Raw genomic sequence first — 24039 nt, 5'->3', positions numbered from 1 at the left:
CTCCTATCTTTGACACCTACATTATTTAAACCACGCCATGCTTCCTCTGCGTGCTGGTCGGACGCTCACAGGACTGCAAAGTGCTGCCGAAGTTGTTTAAGAAGCTGCTGAGTGTCGACATGCTCTGGAAAGGAGTCCTCAGACTTTTGGGCGGCAGTGTAGCTGCTTTGAAGGTCTCCAATCTGGAAACAGACAAAAGCATTACTTTGACAGATGCTACTGGGGAGATTACACTTTGTCTCTTTAACTACTGCAATGTTTAGATGTTAAGATGAATACAAAAGTGATGAATTACCTTTTCAGAGAGAATGGAGAAATTGAAGTGTGGCTCATACATGTGAGGGGCCAGTGATGCAGCAGTCTGCAGGAAGGCTTTAGACTAGATCAAAGATAGGACAACCATGAATACTTTCATCAGAGAGCTCACTCCCACCACCTCTTTGCCAGATGACACCATTTACATCATGAAACAGACAGCAGAAATTTGGCTTAAATTACAGCCTGCATTTTCTCATTTATACTAGGTTTGCAGCTGAGGAGTGGGCAGGGACACCTTCAAAATCAGACAGCTAACACATCATTCTGTCATCTTGTTAGCTCAGTGGCAGTCACGATTATAGCTTACAGCTGAAAACAATTTATTAGAAATCGTACATCAACAGCCTTTTCCGTATCATGCAGTGTTGCAATGAGGCTTTTAAGGTAAATAAAAAACTAAAAAAATAGGTACTTTTATGTGGTTTGAAATTCAAATACCCCTACACAATATTAGTTCTGCTCATAGCTTCCATTCCAACCATCATGATCCAAAAACAGCCGATGGCTGGCACCTAGCTGTGTTTGAGGGAGGCACATAGTCCGTGCTGCTGTGGGATAACCACAGCCTCATACAGTATGTCTAAGAATATCTTGTCTCAGATCGTTATGCTAAATGATTTATCATCCAGCTCCTGGTTGGTCTAATTCGTGGCTTATAGCTCGTTGGATTTATATTGTGCAATTGTAACCTTCAAATGATTACTGTTTTGTAGGAACATTTTTGAAGAATCAATACTGTAATGGGTGTTATTAAGAAATATTCTTAATACAGGCTTCACTTAAGTTTAACACCAATTAAGACAAATTAATGGTCCTTTAACAATAAGCTGTTGGAGGGACTTAAATGACACCAATATGACCTCATACCTCATATTTTAATAGCTGAATAAAACCTACATGACTCAAAGATATGTCCTCACCTGTTCAATGCGACCTTTGCGCAGCTCCAGCACAGCCAGGTTGTTGTAGGCCTCAGCATGGTCATTATTAAAAGCTAAAGCCAGTTTAAAACACTGGTAGGCCAGTGTCAAGTCCCCTATGCCCTGTAAACACAGAACACAAGCACTTTGTACCAACTTCTATTTGCTAACAGTCAACATTTAATCTATTTTATCTGTGAGCCATTTAAGAGAGGGTACTTAGTATTAAAGGGATAATTTGGATTTTTTTGTACAATGTACTTATCCATAGTCAGTGGCTAACCTACAGTGGATGATGGTCGGTATGACAAGAGTACTGCCATGGAAGCTAAGCTATATACTGCTGCGGACAGGGACAAGTCCAATCAGCCACCTGAAAAATCAACGTCTGTTCATGTGAACACTTTATTTAGAATATTTTCACTTCTTTACTTTGCCGTCAGACAGCCCTTTTGAGATGAGAAACTGAAGCCATTATCTGTGCTCTCTTCAAAGCCACCACATTCCTTTGACAAAAACAATCATTTTACCTCACATAACACAGGAGTTGCTGGTCTATTGCTGCCTCAATCACTTAGTTTATGTTATACCCTGGTATAGTGTGACTTTGGTGAATCCAAACTAACCCTTTAAAACTCCAAAGTCACACAATAACACAAACAAACTAACCGATAGAGGCAGTGGTACCAGCAGCACCCGTGTTCTGTGAGATAAAATTACCGTTTTAGGTGGCTTAAATATGTTTTGCTGCTGCCCCCATACGCAGCAGGAAATTGCTTAGCTTCCATGGCGGTATTCCTGCCTGCTTCTCTAAACTGGAATCATGCCAACCGATATGTACTGCAGATAACACACTGACTATGAAGAAGTTCCTTATATAACCCCACTTCAAAAAATCTAAACTATCCCTTTAAATCAGCAGAAATTCTGGGATATTTTCAGAGTTGATTAACTCACCACAGCCACGTGACCTATGTTGTACCATACATCAGCCTGCTCTTCATCATTGGCCACCAGGGCCAGAGCCCTCTCAAATGAGGACAGAGTCATGTCGTACTGCTGGGCGTAAAAGCAGCACAAGCCCAGGTTGTTGTACAGCTGGCAGTTATACACCCCCATCTGGAGTAGCCGTCTAGCAAAGGGAGAAACTTATTGAATCACAGATGGGATATAATTCCTCATTATACATACTGTAACAATATGTCACATTACACATGCATAAAAGTTTATCTGACCTGTAGAAGCGCAGGGCGATCTCGGGTTGATCGGTGTAGAAGTGATTGCTGCCTATACAGGCTATGGCCTCCACATGAGTGTTGTCCTGCTTCAGGACATCTTTGTAATACTCTGTGGCTGATGAGATGTTGTTCATCTCCTGTGACAATATCATAGTATAAACAGTGGTTATGGTTACCTATTTCATTTTGGCAGATGTTTCTGGAGAGAGAACTAAGCGGACTCTATAGTAAGGATCATGGAGACATACTGTACCTCATGTATGCGAGCAATTCCTGTTAGCAGAGTAACCTCACCAGGAAAGTGGTCAAGGCCTTGCTTGAAAAGGTTGAGAGCGGTTATTGGTTGATCCAGACGTTGATATACCTATGGTAAAACAAACACAAGGGTTTTTAATTTTTGGCTCATGGACAGAGTATTTTCCACTGTGCAACAAGCTGGTGATGTGATGTAACGCTATGATGTCTTTATTGTTACCTTTGCAAGGTAGAGATATGTATCCACCACCTCTTGGTGGTTGAGAGCTGATCTAAACTGTTTTTCTGCTTCTCGATATAAACCAAGCCTGCAAAAGTAAGAGATTACACAGATTATAAACATGCAACTTTTGTAAGTGCCAGAATGTTGAGCTCCATTCATTTAGATGTCTGTGAGTTACCTGTAGTAGCATTTCCCCAGCTGAACTTTCCACCACCAGTCTTTGAATTGAGCATGTTCAGTAGCTTGAGCAGCCAAATCTAAAGCCTGGAAAAGAAATGTAAAGTTTGTGTCACATGAACTAATCATTGAAATTTCACAAAGTCATACAATTTTTCTTTGTACTGATTTATTGAACACTTACATTTTTTACATCATTTTCGTGATGGAAGATGTACTCAAACAGTGTCTGAGAAGGGAAATTATGGTTACCTGACATGTGAGAAAAGCCAATCATCTTGATAATTTTTGCAAGTCACAGTGTCAGTCTTACCCTGGATAGATTGGGCTTTTGGGAATACTTGGCCAGATTTAGTCTCGACAAGTTTATAAATGGTCCTTCTGGATTGGTTAACATTGAAGCCTGGAGAAACAAAGTGTCATGCTGAATGTTTCAAGATTTCTTCACTATCAATACCGTAAAATAAAATGCAATTACAAATAAACAGGTGCACTAACAGATAAAAGATACTGGTCCTATGATATTAATATACAGTATTTTATCAGGAAACATATACATCACATTGGAAATATATTCTCAAGAGAAAAATAATATTATGTTAGCCCAAATTCACTGGGCAGATACCATGTTTCAAATATAAAAGTTCTGGTAGGAAAAGTATATTTGTGTTTTACATGGAGCCTCTTGGTTGATGCAGATTTACTTACAGTTCCCAGACGGATAAATCTGCCAGAGGCGCTAGTGACAGGACGAGCAGTGCTTGCAGTGCGTGGGGTCTTGATGGCCTGCTCCATTGTCCCAGGACGCCCTGATTGTGTGCTGGGTCTTACAAATCCTGTGATGGGACGCCCTGATTGTGTCATAGGCCTTGAATTCAGAAAAGAAATTTCAGATCAGGGGACTCATACTTTGTTGAAAATATCATCGATGGTAAGATTTTATCACATTACACAATTATTTTCTGGCAGACAGTACCTGACAGCCGCTGTGGGACCTCCACCCTGACTTGTTCCAGGGAGCCTCAGTGATGTTCCAGGTCCTGGAAAAGTCAAGTCTTATCAATCCATTGAGTAAATGTATGTATGTATTCACTTTCTAAGTTCACGCTGAGAGGAGTTTGGACTTACGTGCAACTTGAGCAATTGAGCTCTCATCCAGCATCATCTCAGCAATCCCCTCCTGGTCGACCTCAATTTCATCTATGTATACCATCTCTGTAAGAGCACGGGTTTTCAAGCTCCATGCAGCCTGTTAAACACACAATGTTCCCATCACATGAGATGGCCTCGGGTGCAGAGGTAAACATGTCACTACCAGGATCTCTGTTGAACTATCCACATGAAAAAGGATGAAAGGGGATGGAAAAGAGGAACAAGGTTACCTCTGAGATAGGTAAGGAGGAGTCCTTGAGACAGCATGCAGTGAGTTAGCGACAGAAAACAAAAGTTGAGGACAGATGTGAATAAATTGAGAAAATAAATGGAAAACATGGGGCAAAAAATAACACAAATGACATGTGAAAAAGAAATGCAGTAAGTTATAGTGACCAAGAATATGCTCTGACAACAACTGAAATAAATGTAGATTCAATGACGTGCCAGTAAATACAGCGTTAAGTAAATTCAATTATGATAAACTACAAAGACTCGACTAATCGGGATTATACTCCAGGTTCTACCGCTATCCTGCGTTAACAAACAAGCAGGCTTTCCCTAATGGATTATCGCTAGCATGCTAGGCTAGACCCGCTAACTACACCACAGTACCTGGTCGTACGGGTTGTCTTGTAATATTTTTGTGCAAATATCTGAACATTGTTGGAGTTTTCGCCTCCTGAAATAGCTCCACGCCAGAAACAAAGGGTCCATCGTCACCTCCATTGCTCTGGTGGGGAAAAATAGGTGTTAAAAAATCGGCTACCAAGCTATTTAGCAAAGCTAGGATGATGGCGAGACCGAAGCTTCCTCTGTCGCACAGCAACGGCGGAGGAGGGCGGGGCTTCACTTCCTTAGCTTCCGCTATAACAAAATAAAATAAAATAAAATAAGCGGGGAAAGACTTAGTTTTGTTACTTCGTGCTTGATTACCCATATTTTAGTAAAAAAGTAATAAAACATATAAGGGAAACAAAGCAACTACATCACTGTATCGTCATTGTAAAACATAGAAAAAACAAAATACTGCATGACCAAATTGTCAAAGAAGACATTAAATAAGTACACAAAATGTTGTTGTGTATGAACAGTCATAAGAAAATGTTTTATTGTGCCTTCTTCATCTATACAAAACTACACCTTTATTTGGGACACCTATGAATCTTGAAATAGAAGAATTGTTGTAATGTTATGAAGATAGATTAGTCTCAATATTGTTTGTGTGAACAGACTGACAATCGGTGTGCTCCACAAATACAATATCTAAATAAACAAATTTTAAAAAAGCAAATATAAAATCTACAAATACACAAACAAATTCCACAAATAAATATACTATACTTCACCTAAATAGTCCACCTTTTTTTGGGACATCTCTGAATCCGTGTGCTCCAAATATACAAACAAAAAATAAATGAATAAATAATTTGCAAATATAAAATGTATCTACAAATACATTAACAAATTCAACATGTATGTGTGTGTGTGTGTGTGTGTGTGTGTGTGTGAGAATACATATAATTAATTTACAAATGAATAAATGACTATCTTCTTCATTTACAACTTCAGAACAGATATTTGTGAATTCAGCTGTTATTTGTGAATCTCAGTTTTTCTTTGTAAATCTCAATTTTTTTTTCTTGCGAATTTTTTAAATTTGTGTATTTGTCAGTCTGTTTTATATTGGTAAAATATTTTATTGTGAATTTAAAAAAATCTTTTTTACATTTGTGGAAATAATACTGACATAAATCTAACTTCGAATCTATGTAGGCTACATTACAATTAATAAAACAGTCTTATGTACAATTAAAATCATATTTTGTTTCAGGGAAATATTTTGGTCTATGCGTGTAAAATAAGCACAGTAATATTATCTTATTTCCAATAAGTCACACGGAGTTAATGTTGAATTAATTTCTATTATCCAGTTTGAGCCTAGCATAACTTCTCTAGCCATGACGGAACTGTCCTCTCCTGCTTTATTTCCTCGAGGATGAATGAAAGGATCTGATTGGACGGCGAGGTGCTCTGTCATCTTTGTGGGCGGTGCTTACGGAATAACAGTGCAGCTCCATCTTTGTAGGATTTGACAGGAGCTTTGACCTGTGTCGAAGAAGACCGCAAGCCTCGGGCTGAAGAATTACGAGTAGCTTCTCACAATGAGTACAACAGCTTAGAGACCTGTTTCTGTAACAGAGAGACGGAGGGCTTTCGTCTTATCGGACCGCGAGGCTATAAATTCACATGACCCTCTGAAATGCCTAATTTCAACGCTCTCTCTGGACCGGTGGAAATCCAACGGAACTAATGGGACACACGGGCTTAAAATAAATCCTTTTTGGTGAATGACACTATCTCAGAAAACCTACGTGACAGCGACAGAGAGACACACACGGAAGTGCGGACATGGCTGACAGAACTGCTCCCAACTGCCACCTGAGACTGGAATGGGTGTACGGATACCGGGGACATCAGTGCCGCAACAACCTGTACTACACCGCCGCCAAGGAGATAGTCTATTTTGTCGCCGGCGTCGGAGTTGTGTACAACACCCGGGAGCACAAGCAGAAATTTTACCTGGGGCACAACGATGACATAATCAGGTAATGATACTCAGTTGGTTTCAGCACCTCGGACAGCACCTGACCCACACACCAGAAAATGAGCTGATACTGTAGTGCTGTCACTGTGAGTGCTGGTGTCACCTTGTGTCATGAAATATGATATACATATATTTTTTTGAGCTCCATAGTGAGCTCAAAGCGACACACATCAACTCAACAGCATCCCAGGAGTCTGTCAGGGGCTTCAGTGTCACTCCAGCAGGGCAGATGCTTTTTACCAGCCCTCCAGATTGAAGGGTGGTCTCTCTCACTACTACACTGCTGCCACTCCTCTTGTGGCTGCAGGGCTGCAGGATTATTACATTAGAGTTAATCATCAAAGCTAAATAGGGGAAAATGCCACTTACAAATTTCCCTGATCTCAAGTGGATTCAGTTTTCAAACAAATATATTTAATTTATAGAAGCATCACTTTGAGAAAAGCAGCAAATCCACTCATCAGAGGATGTGTTTGTAGGAAATATTTTGCATTTTTGCTGAATAAATGACAAATAATTGACTTAATATTCTGTAGATTGAGTTAACAATTAATTATGAGCATTTTTTTCCTAATAAAGTTCTCAGATTGATAGCTTCCATCACTATCTGACAGCAGACATGTTTTTCTACATTTTTCAATAGCTTTTCCTGCATGTCTTGTCACTCCAGCGCACAGGGAGCCATAGCTGTAGATTTGGGGGTGGCGCAGAGGACATGTCCCCCTCAATATTTAGAACATGTGCATTTGTCACCCCACCTTAAAATCATGAAGTAGTTGAGGACTTTCACACCATAAATGGATGCAGAAGAAGCACAAATTGGTGCATAAGAATTCACCAGAATGCAGGAAATTAAGTGTTTGACGCTCAAATTGTCTGGCGGAGGACCCTCAAACACACCATTTCAAATGTGTCTCCTCCCAGTGTTGTGAGGAGCAGTAATACTGGTGCACTTGAATATAGCTGTCCTTGAAAGCATCCTTGGATTGGAAAGCTTTCTGTGGGTTGTGGTAACTCGAACAAACCTCAAATCCCCCCCCCTCTCGCTCAGATAAAACACAGCAAAGAAACCCGCGTTACATCACACACGTTAGTGATCCTGCCTTTCCAACTGTTTTCTCAGCATGCCACACAACAACAACATGTGTCCAACGCTCCAGCGCTCGTGTTGACATGTGTGTGTGGGTTGGCCTGGAGATGATTAACATTATATACTGTGTCGGTAGTCAGCTGGACTCCTGCTCCATTATTAATGGTACAATAGGGATACTAACCCTCCGTTGCCCTGTGGGTGAAGTGCCTGAGTTCAAGCACTTAGCTGGAGAAGTCACTGACTACATTTGCAAGACTGATGAATATGCAAAAGTAATGCATTGGTAAACCATCAAATTGGCCATCTGCTCTTTCTACTGCAAGCATATTTGTAAGGATTCAGTCCGATCAGGCTTCTCATGGTGTCATCTGGTCTTTTGTTGCCTTTTCTGCGGCCAGGTTGTTTAAAATAGATAAAAAGCTTGGTGATATGAACACATTTACAGTACGAGCTACACAGATCTCTTGAGCTGTCTGTTATTGTTGACATAGACCAGTTAATAGCCATTTAAATGCAGATCTCAGAGGAGTGCTTGTGAAGCTCTCATGAACACATCCTTTGACATAGACTGGCACAACCAGGAGCAATCCACAGCAGATTCAGTGCTGAATAACTGTTGGACTGCTCTCACGTTGCACTAACTCATGTGGAATAGATACAGCCCCCTCAGATAGCACAATCTTTCTTTCTTTCCTTCTCTCTTGTTTTCCTTTTTCTCTATTTTGGTTGTTTGTGAGATACGTATAAATTGGTGTTTTACTTCATGAATTAATTGGTGGCCTTGTTTCCCCCTCCTGGTTTTATCTTGCCCTGCAGCCTCTTTTAGCTGGTCTGATGCGGGGGAGCTAATAAGCAGGTTTTCACATGAATGGAAGGCTCAGCTGTCCATGACAGTGCAACAAGGGTACAAGATTGTCTGGCTGTCTTTCATTGGTCTGGCTCTTAAATTAAATTCACAGGTTATTGGGCAATAACATAAAATACTGAGGATGTTAATGTGCTGTAGTTAAAATACAATTTCCCTCGAGCCATGTTAGTAAAATGAGCAGTATAACTGTTATTTGCTATCCTTTCCTCACGTCTTAATGTAGCTGTTCCTCACTGTTGCAGCTCAGTATTCCAGTGTTAATTTCAAAGAACCCGAGACTACTGCAAAAAAAGCCTGCAGGAGTCAGTACCACAATTCTTAATCTCTCCTTTTTAAAATCATGCTGACATGCAGAACATGTACACGCTCACCTGAACAATGCACATGAATACATTCAAAATACAGACATGTCATGCACACTAAAAAATATGCAGAATAGCAAAGAATGATTTCAGTGTGTGATCCTGTTGAGTCCCCATGACTGCTGCAAAACAGCACACACAATCCAGTCCAGGAAGAAAGGGTGGAGGGAAAGGAATTTGATTATATTTTACACGTATTGTATAAATAATGTCACTTTCTGCACCAAAAATCAGGCATTTTGTTGACATCAGAATCTAAAAATGTCGAAAGATAGCCAACCCTAGCTTTATTTTCTGCTGTTATACAAAACCTTGGCTTATTAATGTTCTTTGTTATGATCGAGCGTGAGAGTTAATGAGAGGGTGTTATGGACACAGAAATAAAAGGCCGTCTCATGTTACAATATCTTGTTAACATTATGATGGACCTCAGCCAGAGTTATGGATTATAGATGCCAGACTGAGACTGGTCCTGTTTCAGTGAGCCTGGAGAGATGAAGTGAATACATTTCCATTTATATTGCCAGAGAATTTTCATGAAGCTCCTCATAAGTAATTTCTTGCTCGTTAGAATTAGCAGGAAGGTGCGAGCAATAAAATGTGTCAGGTTTGCAGAGAAGAGTCTTGCACCTCTACTCTGTGAACTGTATGAGCTAATGTGAACTCACTCTGCATATTAATGTGTGAGCTAAAGTCGAAAGTGCAAAAACTGGCAACCATGTTCTATAAAGTTGTTATAATATGTGTGACGTACATGCAATATAGCAGGGCTGTGTTTTGGCAAGAATGTGGCGATGTGATAGGTATAACAATACAAGGGCTATGACTCAAAATATTGCAATATATTGTGATTTTTAATCATCCAATTTTAGGAAAACTGTCGTATAAAGAACACACGACAACATGCATAAAATGTGAGTTAAAAAAGTTTGTATTTTTATGCAATCAGAACAGTGAACTCTCTGCATTTGTATTTATCACAGTCACTGACATAAGAGTCAAATGGCTAAAGACACATATTACAACTCTGCTACCGAGGAGTTGCAGGTTTAAACACAGCACAAAATGAGCCACTGCCACAAATCTTTGCATGTAAACTATTAACTAAAAATCATTTTTGAGGATTGATACAGTATCACAAAACGTAATATTACAATACTCAAGTCATCAGTGTTTTTGTACACCCCTACAATATATTATATATGAGCTTCTAATGACATTACTATTGCATAAATTAAATCTGTGCATGTGAAACAAATGCTTTGGTGTATAAGGTGAATGTGTGGGTATGTGCTTTCAGACAATTACTGCTGACAACGGCCATGAGAGCCATTAGATGTGATTCACACATCCCTTTTTCCTTTGTTTGTAATGTGGATTAATAGACAGTCATGGTTTGTGCTATATATGCATGTCCTTTTCTGCCAACAGTCACCACCTTATTCAATAATTTATGACTGTTTCAAAACATACTTATAAATTTGAATCACCATAACTGCAAGAATAAAAGGTCAAATAAAAGACGATGTAGTGAGATGATCGTAGAAAAAGCACATTATACCAATAACCTTTACTGTGGGTGATGATGCTGTCTGCTTCCTTTTGCTTCTTACCTTTTGCACGTATTTCCAGGTACTCTGTGCAGAGTGTCAGTGAGATGCTGAAGTCTTAGGTCCCATCATCACTGTGAGTAGCTGCCTGGCCTCTAAAGAGCAAATCTGTCTTTCCCAATTAGGATCCCCGAGAGTTTAGTACAGTTACTTAGCACAGTGGCATGATTCAGCATTGTTGTCACTGGGATTAAACAAGTCTCATTTAAGTGGTGATTTTATGAATGTTTCACACAGATGAGGTGGAAGCAGCTACACATGCTCTGATATTGTACTCACTTTATCCTCACTTGGAAACAGCTCAGATGTCAATGATGCCATACTTTAAAGACACAGTGCACCCTAAATAAAAAGTCAGTTTTTCGTCTTACCTGTAGTGCTGTTTATTGATCTAGATTGTCTTGGTGTGAGCAAGTGTTGGAGATATCAGCTGTAGAGATGTCTGCCTTCTCTTGAATGTAATGGAACTAAATGGTGCTCAGCTTGTGGTGCACAAAGCTCCAAAAATTACATTTGAAAAACTCAACAGCAATGTCTCTTTACAGAAATCATGACCTGGTTACTCAAGATAATCCACAGACCTTGTTGTGAGCAGTTTCACACATGAACTGTTATTTTTTTCTACTGAACTACACCCGCCACACCCATCTACTGCTAGCTCATCTAGCACCACTGAGCTAGCTAACATTATGGCTCAGCCAAGGAAGCCACCATTACTGTTTACATCTTGCACTGTCTTAGGCACAAACCTCTCACATGGACATAAGGGTGAATTATTTATGATCATTTTACTCAGAAACAATCATAAGGTCAAATAAGTAGAGCTGAAGCAATTAGTGTTCATTCACTGTTGATTGGTCAATTGTCGTTGCAGCCATACAAATGAGCTCAATACATTTTATCAAAACCCTAATGATATCTAGTCAGGTATCAGGATAATATTATATTTATTAGGGCTACAACTAATGATTACTTTCATTTTCAATAAATCTGACGATTATGTTTTTCAATAGATTGATTAATCGTTGTCAATAAAGTCAGAAAATAGTGGAAACAGCTATACAGGTTCCCAGAGCCTTAGGTGACATCCTCAAATTGAATGTTTTGTCCAACCAAAACCCAAAGATATAATACACAGTGACGTAAAACAGAGAAAAGCAGCAAATCCTCACAACTGAGAAGCATAAACCAGAGAAATTTGGATTTTTTTCCCCCCAATAAATGACTTGATTGCTAAATCAATGAATTTTCTGTTGATTGTCCAGTCAATTAACTGATTAAGTGCTTAAGTACTAATGTTGATAGGCAGTATGTACCAATTTTCTGTCATGTTTATGGACTAAAACATTTGAAACCCAGCCTATACTCTGTGGGAGGAATTTTCATGTTCAACCAAAATCCAGCCGATCCAGGTTTTCATCCATGTCAGTCCCATTTCTCCCTCTTCTTCTTTGCCATTTACTTTCATTCCAGGTTTTACATGTGTAGCTTTGAGCGTGCGATGTACGGGCAGGTGTTTCACATGGAGTTTGATGTGCAGCTGGATTAAAAAGTCTCTGTGCAATCCTGGGAAATATCCCGTACTGTATAGACCTGGAGAATGGTGATAATCCTCTGCTTCTTTGTTAATCCACTGTAGGCAAAAATCAGACAAAGGAAACTACTGCAGGGGAATGTAAATCACAGTTGTCTCAGGAGCTCACCACATCATGAGGGTCTATCATTATTCCTGCCCAAATTTGATAGATAGAGAATAGATTGTTGAAGAAGTGAAAACATTCATGCTGGAGTGGGTGAAGGTAGGATTGTGCTCCTCCACGTGACTCAGTTGACCTTTGACTCTCCACGTGCGGCATCTTTGCTTCTTCACCGTGAAAACAAATCAACTCCTCGGGCTGTTTATTTGCCTCGTATCTACATGAAAACAGGTTTAATTGCTGCAGCATTTAGCTAGTTTTGTACGACAGGACTTGGCAGATGGAAGACAGCCGCATCAAACAGCCGTAGCCTATATCAAACAAGAGAACTGCGGTGAAGCACTGCAGGCTAAGTCATTAGTGATGGCATTTAGCAAGCTCTTCAGCTGACAGAAATGTAAATGAAACAGCAATCTTGTTGTAGCTGGCTTAAAGACTGCGCTGGATTTCCCAAGCAGTAACATGGACATAGCACAAAGCTGGTAGGATATGAGACATAGGAACTGAGTGTCAGTGTTTCCTGTGATTACCTTTGACCTGAGATTGACTCCTTAGCTGTTGGACACATTTAATTCTTCAGCATTCATATTTCATGTTGTACCAGACAGATTTGCTGAGCGCTACCTGCTTGTGCCAAAGCGGTTTTCTCAGCTGTGTCTGTCTGCATCTCAAAGTGTTCCAATCATTTTTTCCTCTCTTCCTCTGAACGCTATTTATAGCCTCTTTGCTCTGATTATATAATTCATAAAAAGTAAGATGCGAAAATTGTGCCAGGTTGGAGAGAGGTTCAACAGGGAAGGTGGGGAAGCGGAGGTGATGAGAGAGAACGAGGAGGGAGGACAAAGATCCGGCCTGTCACATCTCACCCACCTCAGCTTTGAGAGACGTTACACTGCCAAAGCTTTGTCATGTCCGTAGTGACGCCGTGTTTCGAATGCAGATGAGGTGTCACGATTCAGACAGAAAGATTCAACTTAAGAGGATGGAAAAAGAGAGGTGTATTGAGGTGTGAGAAAGTAAAAGTGGAAGAAGGTGACGTTTGTCATGAGCTGCTCGGACTCAGCAGGTTGAGGCTGCCCGGCCTGTGAAGCCTCATCCAGCCTGCTGTCTGAATACACGCCAGGATTAGAAATTCTGGAGAGCAGTTGGCAAAACAGGCAGCCTGATTGTAATGGAGGGAGCTCCGTCGCAGCATGAAATATATAGGCCAGGACAAGGCAAGAGGAAGAATTGTCTAGTGAATCACTCAGGCCTGCCTGGAACGTGACTGGCGGCCGCTGAAAGGCTGGGCGGAGCAGGGGGAGCGAGTGACAGCTTTATACAGCAGGCTGTTGCTCAGCTGTAGAGTGGGAATGCTTGTGGGTGGGGGAGGTATGAGTGTAGAGGAGGGGAGTGGAGGGAACGAGGGGAGGAGGGGAGATTACGCAACAGTGTTACAAACATATGCCTGGTGATGCGAGGAAACCCCAGATGTATTGGAAAAGGTGAAATGGGCAGAGAGTAGTTCAAGGGACAGTGAAAATTTAACAAAAGAGGAGAAAAATGAAATTCACAGATTCACCAATAGTGCTTTTTGTACTCTGTGAACACCCTGTAGGCATGCATGAAGCCAGGCTGTGTATTTGAGCATGACTGAGTTAATTGGACCATGTCACCTCATCAAGCTGCCCCTCTGCTTCAGACCCATCACAGACTTAATGTGCTCATCTCATCCCAGTGGTTTCCGCTGGGAGGGTGAATCCCTCGTCTGCTCCCGGCACACACAAACACACACACAAGCACGCAAATGCAAATGCAAATGCAAATGCAAATGCAAATGCAAATGCTAACCAGATGTTTTCTCTCCCTTCTCTCTCTCTCTCTCTCTCTCTCTGTACAGTTTAGCTCTGCATCCGGAGCGTGTGTTGGTGGCCACAGGACAGGTGGGCAAGGAGCCTTACATCTGTGTATGGGACTCCTACACCGTGCAGACTGTGTCCATCCTCAAGGATGTGCACACACACGGCATCGCCTGCCTGGCCTTCGACCTCGAGGGACAGGTATGACATAATAGAGCCAATGTTTAAATGATGAGAATCCAACAAAATATATCCTGGGAAATTGCAAGCACTGTTTGAACTGCAGCCTGTTATTTTTATTATTGTTTCTTCCACAAGGCACTGCTTTCTGCTTTGTAGAAAAGAGCACAGACAGAAAGGCTGAAAGTGTCAACAGAAGTGTTCAGTTTGAGAGGCGCAGCAGCAGCAATCAAAACTCCACTCAAGAGCTGCAGGCTGGCTTTTGCAGCCCGCCCGCTGGGCTGAGTTTCTGAATGACACATCTGTGATTACTTCAGCAGTATTGGCTGGACAGCTGCACCCAGACATGCTCTACTTGGTAGATTTTACAGGAAAACAGTCAGCTGCAGTGATTGGTACTTTCTATCAGAGTGTGACAGGACCTGGTTGTGTTAAGGTGAGAAAAGCCTTCGCACATGAGAAGCCTTTATATACTCATGGAAAAAATAGCATCCATTCAGTGGGACTGTGCAGCATATGCACATTATTTCTAACTTGCTATTGAACCTTTTCATGTCATCTTCCGAGCCAACTCCCTGCAGACTTGCCACCACTTAATATTTACACACCACAGCCTCCACCCAATGATGATTTTGACGATAAAAATCAATACTGTGCAAAAGCATCTTTAGGTTTTTATCTTTGCAAGTCTATCTTCCTCCCGTAGGAGCTCTCAGAGCAGAGTTATACCTCCTGTATTTTGCAGTAAGAGACAGGGAGATGACCCCGTGCTATTTTCCTGCTCGGGTAGAGAGCTGGGGATTTAGATGGGATGTGACAGTGTTTAAAGCCAGAGGAGGCTCCATCGCTTCTCAGTTTAGCGGCTCTATTTACTCTCCATCTCCCCTCTTCCTGGATAAGAGGAAGTCGGAGCTGAACTCAGGACAATCCAGAGGAATGCCTTGTGTCAGTACTCCGTCCATCCATTACTGCAATATCAAAATATACACTGACGTTTGAGACATCTCTTCTAGGTATTTCAATATGAGCTGCAGTTGTGATGACTGGTAAGAAGAGTGTCATTCATGACCTTTCTAGACTTTGTATACTTTATTTATGTTGTTCTGAGTATTCATGCCATTTGTCCACATGGTACATTATGCTAAGGTCTAGGTTACAAATGGTTGCTTATGTCTTGATTAAAAACCTACCAGTACACGTGAATGTACAGAATATTTCTCTTTTATTAACTCTCAAAAATAAACAGTAAAAAGTGCCCTTTCATTGTGGTATTTGTGCCGTCATATTTAATTAAAGCCAACTTTTCTAAATGGGATATATTGGCTTATATTAGCAAGACGAAGAGTCAGTAAAACTGAATGCTAATGTCACCATGCTAACATGCTGATGTTTAGCAGGTATAATGTTTACCATTTTCACTATTTTAGTTTAGCGTGTTAGCATGCTAACATCCGCTAATTAGCACTCAACACAAAGGGCAGCTGAGGCTGATCGAATGTGATTAGTTTTTGCAGGTATTTGTTCATAAACCAAAATATTGCGCGGACGCATTTTCACTCCCAACTCGTGAAATTTTGATGCTTGGTCAGTGGCCCCACACATCAAACTATGACATTCTAGGTACCCCTCAGTTTTGGAAGCTCAGGGATGGGGTGTCATTGGAGTGCTGCAGTAATGACATTTTTTTGTAGGCTGACATGGAAGTTAGTGTTGCCCTGGTATCCCCGACAAAAATCCAATGGGATTTTTCCATTAGGTTTTGGATTACTGCACAAATGAAGCTCTGTGGCAAGCAAAAGATTGTGATACTTACACGTTTTGTTCAGCAAGTGAACACTACTTTCATGATTTTTGAAGTTTAAATGCAATCAGCAGAAGTAAAAAGCTAATGTAAGGCTATAAACAAACTTACCACAGTCGCATGACCTCACCACCAAAATGAGGCTGAAAAGCCGTGTTCGGCTGATGATGTTATGTTATCTTATTTAGCCACTTGTTAGGAACCGTCTTTTTTAAGACACATAAAAGCTTCAGAATTCTCAAGTGGGACAAATTTTATGTTATAGAACAAAACGTGAAAGTCTCTTAAGCTTGTGTTAATCACAGACCTTATTTCAGGCATCTAAACAAAAACCCATCCAAAAAACCTATTGACTTCAAAATGAGGGAGCTTGGAGTACGACATTGCTAACTCATTTCTAGGTTTCAGGACTTATTCCTGCACCAATCCATTTATTCTCGTTACATGGATGTCTCTTCAAATAAACTTAAGTTTTCACAGGAAATCTAATGATTCCTTCATTAATGCTTACACTCTCTTTTCAGAATAAACTCAGAACATAGGTAAAAGAACTTTGTTTTAGGGTTTACTTTCTTAGGTTCAGGAAACAAAAGCACATGCTTAGGTTTAAAAAATACATAATGGTTTGGCTTAAAATAAGTTAGCCTACGTTTGTTACTATCATAATGCAATGACACATGACTATGCCACTTGCGTATTATGCTACACATACTAGCACACTATGTTGTTATTAAAATTATTTGATTGGCTTTTGGTTTCACACAAGACATGAGCATCGGTCTCCTGGTTGAAAGTGTGCAGTTTGTGAAACCCAACTTCCCTATGTGGACTTTATCTTTATACTATGGCAGTTGCTTGGAGTGTAAAAAAAATGCATCTCATTCTGCCGCAAAACTGTACCTTGGCGCATCAGTATCTGAAGCTAAGGGCCACTGATCATGTGTCGGTACGTGACAAACTGAGAGTGAGACCGGTTGAGTGGGTAAATTTTCGACCTGATGATGGTGCTAGAAGAAAAGTTAAGACTACACCAATGTTATTACAAATTGTCCTGAGAGAAATATGTATATGTGCACCAAATTTCATGGCAATCCTTTTAACAGTTGTTGAGATATTTAGCAAAAACAAACATGTCAACTTCATGGTGGTGCCAGAGAAAAAAGTCAGGGCATCACCGAAGTCAGTAGGATTCATCACCTAGGAACTATGAATGTTTGTACAAAACTGCAAGGCAATCCCTCCAAAAGCTGTTGAGATATTTTAGTCAGAACCAAAGTAGTGGACCAATCGACAGGCCGACATCCCTCGAGCCACACCGCCAGCATTGCTAAAAACATTACTTGAGTTTTCAGAATATTGATGTACTTTTCAGCCCCCTCATCAACATGGTTTCACTTGATTTCGTCACGCGGGGCCTCTTTGCTCATCATTGAAATACACACTTCCCTTAGTTAAAACAGTGAAAATGCCTCAGCAGAGACTTGTCTCAATAGGCGAACACTGATTCAGCAGTGGATCAAAGAGGACATCCTTTATCGTGTAAAGCAAGCCGCAAAGTGAAGAAGGGTTTCCATAAGAGCTGCTCTCTTCTCTTCTGCTCCACTGCTGCTGCTGCTGCTTCTGCTGCCTACTCACTCAGTCAGCTATAGGAGACTCCTCCAGCAAAAGCACTCAAATGTGCTCACTGGAAGTGCCAGGGGCTGGACAACTGTTCTGTTCTGCTCTGTAGCCGTTATTAGCCCTTTCATTGTGGCCTGTCATGCTACAGTGGAGGTAGCTAAGTTTGTTTTGCAGTGATTAGTGCATTAGAGCAGAGTCTGTTCAATCTGTGATGTCTTTTTCTTTGCTCTCTTTGCAGTGTCTGGTGTCCGTGGGATTGGACTCTAAAAACACAATCTGTGTGTGGGACTGGAGGAGAGGGAAGGTTTTGGCAGCCGCTCCTGGTCATACAGACAGGGTAAACACTTTCTTCCTCCCCTGACTCCGTCACAAGCTCAGTATCGACCGCCTCAATTAGCTATAAACGCAGGATGGAGCGCCTGCCCAAAGGGGACATAAACAAGTTAGGCCTGATTGATTGTGAGAGTTCCAGAGCCCATATGAGAGGGTGCACGGCTAATGAAAAGGAATTTTAAAAAGATTAAATACAGGCAGCTGTTGTTTTCTAATTCAGCCCACACACACACACACACACACGCTGTTGTTTTTATGTTTTTTCCTTTTTCTACTCGAAGCCTTTTGAAAGAAAGATCAATAGAAGTCCAGACTTCTGATTACATTTGAATAGAAATAACTATAACATCAAAGAGATACACGAAGGATGCTGCATAATCATAATGCACGATGATGTTGTTGTGTTTGTGTAACAGTCTGTTTTCTTCCCACAGATATTTGACATATCGTGGGATTTGTACCAGCCGAGCAAGCTTGTAAGCTGTGGTGTCAAACATATCAAGGTACAGCTACTTCCTGGTCATTTTGCACCCTGCAGATTACAGCCGGCTCTTGAGAGCTGCAGTTCTCGTGCCTCATTTGCATAATATTTGAAAACAGATTATGACTTTTTAGGAAGTCTGAAGAATCCGGTGGCTCCGTGCCCCCTTCTTCCCAGCCTGCTCTGCTTTATCGCCACGGCCATATCAAAGTCTTAAAATAGATGTATGCAAATTCACTTTATTCCAGAGTCCATGGTTATTAGGCACTTAACATAAGTAGGACAGGCAGTGACTCACAGTCTCTTCCCTCAAATTTGTAGTAATCTGCACTGCAGGGAGGAAAAATGTTCTCTTTTTATGAGGAACCATGACTCTGCTACTAAGCTCCCCGTCCCAGCTCTCCTCATTCAGCTTTTAAAAACACTCTAACTGTACAAACTGCAGCTGTGCTCGCTTCCCTTTTCGGGCCTATCTCTATCACTTCTTTTTCACAGAAGAGTGGCGTTCATAAATATTCAATGAGTTCATGCAGGGTATCTTCGCAAAGTATTCCTTTGGGATGTGTAGTAGTGTTCCTTGAGAGGCATGGCCATTAGGAAATAACAAGGAGTCCAGAGCCACAGAGGAAGCTTACTTCCAAAACACTGGGAAGACAGTGAATCATGCTCGTGAAGGAAATGTGACTACTGGCCCTGCAAGGCTAAACATTGCAGCACTTGGTGCAGTCGGGAGGTTTAGCCTACTGTACGTACTTCCCGGTGGTGTTACATGTCACTGATGACTCCCTCCTTTCAATCCAGCTTGCCCTGCCTCCTCTCATAGTAATTCCCCTCTGAACCGCCGTGGCACAGAAACCCCCTCCGGCTGCTGCACCCAACCCCCCAGTCCACGCTGCATCCTCTAGTCTTTCTCCTCCTCCTCCACCTCTCTTTCCCTCCCTCCTGGTTTCCTGATGCCAAGGCAATCCAGCAATTGTCCCACATAATTCCCCAGCCTTCACCCTGCGGACCATGTGACATCTGCTCCCCGGCCCTGTGCTCACTCAGCGATTATAGCACTCAGAGCATCCAGGAGATTTAGTCCCAGTAATCCACTCACTAGCAGGCTGAGGAAAACACAACCCCTTGTGACGAGGACCAAGGCTGCTGGCGATGCTCTCCACCTCGCGCAGCTCCTCCTAGCTAATTATACAGTCATTTGTGTTTTGATTCGTTCAGGACAACTCAGACCTCAGCATGGCCCTCTTCAGCCCACACACACACACAAACACACACAGAAACACCACACCTACCAATCATCTGCCCGCTGCCTGACTAGTTGCTGATTAAAAGCTGCTTAAAGGACCGTACCACTGGTTTCGCATGTTGTCGCCCAGTGGCTTCCAACCTCTCTGGGTTGTGACCCCTTAAATCCAACCATTATCTACTCATCACCCTTTGCTTTCTTTACTTCTTTCTAGAGGCCAAAAGAGGCAAAATCATCCAGTAACTAAAAAAGAGAAAAACATTTGAGAGAAGTATGAAAAAACAAACAGCCCATGTACAAAGGCTGTGTCGTTGCTGCAGCGGCCACGGGTTTAATTCCATCTCACGGCTCTTTGCTTCATGTCATCCTCCCCCTCTTTGCCTATTTCACACTGTATCTGTCCTATCAAATAAAAGGCAAAGGGCCCCCAAAAATATATCTTAAAAAAAAAAAACTGTAGTTCCTTGAATGGCCACTTGAGACTGGCTCCAAAACGAGTCAATTCCCAAAGACGCCCATTTTAAAAATGCACGACTTTACAGCAGAAATAAACATGTTTACATTCTGGTACAAAAAACACTTTTGGTCTCTATAGCTAATTTCAACATTCATGACAACTGTACTGGGGCTGCATTTTTATATAACCTATTAAGGCGTAAAGGAGCAGTGTGTAAGATTTAGGGGGATTTAGTGGCGTCTAGTGGTGAGGATTGCAGATTGCAACCAGCTGAAACTTCTCCCAGTTAGAATTCCTTCAGTGTTCATTATTCAGGAGGTTTTTACTGAGGGCCGAATAATCTACAGAGGTGTCTTCCTCTTCAAAACAAACGGACCAAGTGATTAAAACTAGTAAAAACACTGAATAAAGCAGTTTCTTGCAAAAACACTTAAACGTAAATGGCTCTATCTAGAACCATTGTTTGGTTTGTCCGTTGTGGACCACTGCTGAAACATGGAGATGCAACATGGCGATCTCCGTAGACGCTCCCTGTGTAGAAATAAATGGCTCATTCTAAGGTAACGAAAACACAACAATTCCTATTTTCAGATGTTTATACACTGAAGAGAACATGCATATTATATTATATTCCATGTCTGCCGATACATCCCCCTAAATCCTACACACTGGATCTTTAAAGTTATGTATAATTAAGGGTGTGGACGATTTGAGTGACAGGCTGTCTGCGAGTCATCACCACAGTCTATGAGTCAGATCCCCTTGTCACTCTTCCACAGCGGCCCCATCTCATACAAATATGGTCAGTTCTTCTCTAAAATTCAAGATGGTGACGGCCAAAATGACAAACTTGAGGCTTTAAAACTCGAGTCCACAAACCAATGGGTGACATCATGGTGGCTACATCTATCATTTTATACAGTCTATGGTCATAAATCCTGTATACTTTACAAGATATTTAAAAGGTAGCATTTATTTATTTTACATTTATTTTTATGGTCCTTTCCATATTTATCAGTTGTATTATCATTAAGCAGTCACACAGTGCTTTAACTAAATTATCCTAACACAATAATATCTGACAAAAATAGAACATAGACCTAATGTTCACTGTGATGGATTGAATCTACCAATAGCTTTTCATACCACACAGAAATGAATGGACACCAATGGCTACATCTGAACATCTAAAACTGTACGTAGAATTTGCTAACACTCAACATGGTCCTTTAAGGTAGCTTTGAGACAGTGTGAGTTGTCAAACATTTGTGTGTATTTGTGGATCACACCAGCTGCCACAGAGGTGAGCTCGAGTTTGACACCATGTGGATGAATGACAGCAGCTTTGAGAAAATCAGCTTCTGGCAACGCTGACAGCCAGTCGTCTAGTTTTCCTTACAGAGAGCTGCCAAAGAGTTGACCTCTGTTAGCGAAGCATTTAGCGCTCTGACACCATTCAGGGTCACTGTAGTCTGACAGGGGGGATATTGAGTGAGATGAAAGAGGTGAGGGGTGATGCTGGAGCTGATGAGTTACATTAACTGCATTTAAAAGGTTTTCCTTGGAGTGATGGTGGAGGTTAACTGAGTTAATGAAATAACACTAAGCCTGGGTTAAGAGGAGAGGCCCCACTATACCAGGGCGGTTGTCTGGAGGATATTAAGAAATAAAATGTGTAATTGGGAGAAAGCAATGCTGTCCAGATTTCAATACAAAGCATTTCATTTTCTAGGACTCTTCTACCTTTCTACCGCGCTCTCCCTCTGTGTCTTTCTCTCCTACTCCTGGCCTCATCGCAAACCCCCTCAGCATCTCGTCCCCTCTTAGTAATTCAGCAGTGAAGGGATTAGCCACTGCCCGTGTCTTGCTGCCTTATCAGTTGCGGGCAGGGAGGGCTGTGCAGTCACGCCGCATCCATCCCCACCGCCTTCGCAACAGGCTGGGCCACAAACCTCCCCAACTCACCCTCACTCAACACACTTCAACCTGCATACACCATCCCAGATTACTCACACACCTATGATCTTTACTACTTAACCTTCAGCCCCGACACCTCACGTAAGATCATGCACATGCAAAAATACTCACTCAGAGCTCAGTTAGGAGCTCAGGATTAGTAAAGACCTGTCCTGTTGAGGTGCGTACAAGCGTCAGATGTTTGATTGCAGGGGCTGTATCTGAGGCTGCGATGCCTCTCTCTGATAATCGATCCCTCCTGTTAGCACGCGGCATATCAGTCAGGAGGATAGTTGTTAGTGAGGGTGTGACAGGCTGTCACTGTCAGGGAGCTCATTTGTTCATTATGTGACTGTCTGTCAAGCCTCAGTTCTTCTGTTGTCAAAAGCACAACACCACCTACAGTTTCTGTCTTTTCTTAGCAGAATCATCCAAGGTTGATGCAGTTTAAAACATGTTTTGCAATGAAGTCGATTTCAGGTATTGCACAGGAAAATTCTCCTTCAGGTGGACCAGAAAAAGGGCTGTAATTCTGTCATTTTTCCTGCCGCTTGCCAGCGACAAGTGTGTCTCTGTTTCACGCGCCGACGGCCATGTCTCAGCATTCGAGACGCCCTCCTCGAGCTTCCTCCCTGTGATCTCATCTCCATGCAGACAGAGCGTCTCTCTTTCACTCTCTCCTCCCTCGTTTGATGGATTTAGCCCTCAGACGAGGCCGTGCCCGTGCATCCCAATGACCTTGTTCATAAATAATGAGCCCGCGTGTATGCGTGCGTGCGTGTGTCTGTGTCTGTGCATGCTGATCAGGTGGTTATGGCTCTGACCCCCAGCAAGAGTTCCCCGTATCACATGAAGAGGAGGGGGGAGCATTTGAATTTGACTTTGCTTTCTTTCAAGGTCTGTGTATGTGTCTGTGTGTTTTAATGGAATTGCTCTGTGTGTGCCTTAATGGTTTTCACTCTGTTGTACCCAAATGTTCCATAATTGTCCATTTGGCTCTTTCAGGACAGGATTACAAGGGGGGATTATTAGCCACCATACTCTTTCACTCTTTCTGTTTGTGTTTGCAGTTTTGGAGCTTATGTGGTAATGCTCTCACACCCAAACGTGGTGTTTTTGGCAAAACGGGGGATCTCCAAACCATCCTCTGCCTTGCCTGCGCCAAGGATGAGATCACATATTCAGGTGCCTTGAATGGCGACATTTACGTGTGGAAAGGGATCAACCTGATGAGGACAGTGCAAGGAGCTCACGGGGTGAGTTTATAAAATCAGTGTGTTATGTGCTCTGTGGCTCACGCTGATTTTGCAACCTGCTGCAGCAGATACAAAAGACTCACAGTAAATCTAGTAAAGTTAACCCGGGTCGATGCCATGCATGCTGGCTTCATTTGATTCTGCTCAGTAGAAAAGGATCAGCCTTTTGCTCCACAGGATTAAATGATATCTATGGGATCAACAGCTGGGTGAGGGGATGGGTGGATGGGGGAGGGGATAATGACTACAGTACATGTTCGTTGCTGCTTTTTGTACCACCAAATGTCTCACGGAAGGTTTAACAAGGTGCGTCCCTGTGTGTACAGAGACTCTTAGCCACAGGAGGTCAT

The 24039-nt window shown here is 41.8% G+C and overlaps 2 protein-coding genes across 9 annotated transcripts in view; one reads left to right on the top strand and one right to left on the bottom strand.

Moving 5' to 3' along the window:
• Positions 1–44: 44 nt before the first annotated feature.
• On the bottom strand, positions 45–5661 carry ttc8 (tetratricopeptide repeat domain 8). 2 transcript variants are annotated; one of them, XM_050062255.1, is made up of 15 exons: positions 4899–5661; positions 4514–4537; positions 4260–4380; positions 4108–4171; positions 3840–3999; positions 3445–3534; positions 3316–3360; positions 3133–3218; positions 2952–3039; positions 2730–2840; positions 2474–2613; positions 2196–2370; positions 1239–1361; positions 296–379; positions 45–182 (listed from the first exon to the last, which is right to left on the bottom strand). In XM_050062255.1, the coding sequence occupies exons 1-15, from the start codon at positions 5010–5012 to the stop codon at positions 66–68; spliced, it is 1542 nt and encodes a 513-aa protein (XP_049918212.1). In that variant the 5' UTR covers positions 5013–5661; the 3' UTR covers positions 45–65. The 2 variants fall into 2 exon arrangements, with proteins under 2 accessions (XP_049918212.1, XP_049918213.1); XM_050062256.1 differs by lacking the exon at positions 4514–4537 and having other exon boundaries at positions 4899–5660.
• Positions 5662–6385: 724 nt separating this feature from the next.
• Positions 6386–24039, top strand: part of eml5 (EMAP like 5) — a 55030-nt gene continuing 37376 nt past the window's right edge. For 3 of the 7 annotated variants that reach the window (XR_007571046.1, XM_050062251.1, XM_050062250.1), the window contains exons 1-5: positions 6386–6892; positions 14401–14560; positions 18199–18297; positions 18728–18796; positions 23504–23689. Coding sequence is in view for 6 of the 7 variants with exons in the window: in XM_050062251.1 (XP_049918208.1) it covers positions 6696–6892; positions 14401–14560; positions 18199–18297; positions 18728–18796; positions 23504–23689 (711 nt within the window). In the remaining variant the exon portion in view is untranslated. The remainder of the gene's footprint in view (positions 6893–14400; positions 14561–18198; positions 18298–18727; positions 18797–23503; positions 23690–24039) is intronic. The other 4 variants (XM_050062247.1, XM_050062246.1, XM_050062249.1 and 1 more) reach the window with 3 other exon arrangements.

The sequence above is a fragment of the Epinephelus moara genome, chromosome 14 (assembly GCF_006386435.1).
Source record: "Epinephelus moara isolate mb chromosome 14, YSFRI_EMoa_1.0, whole genome shotgun sequence".
Taxonomy (NCBI): domain Eukaryota; kingdom Metazoa; phylum Chordata; class Actinopteri; order Perciformes; family Serranidae; genus Epinephelus; species Epinephelus moara.
Note: the sequence above shows the minus strand (reverse complement) of the source record. Positions and strands in the feature narration are given on the sequence as shown.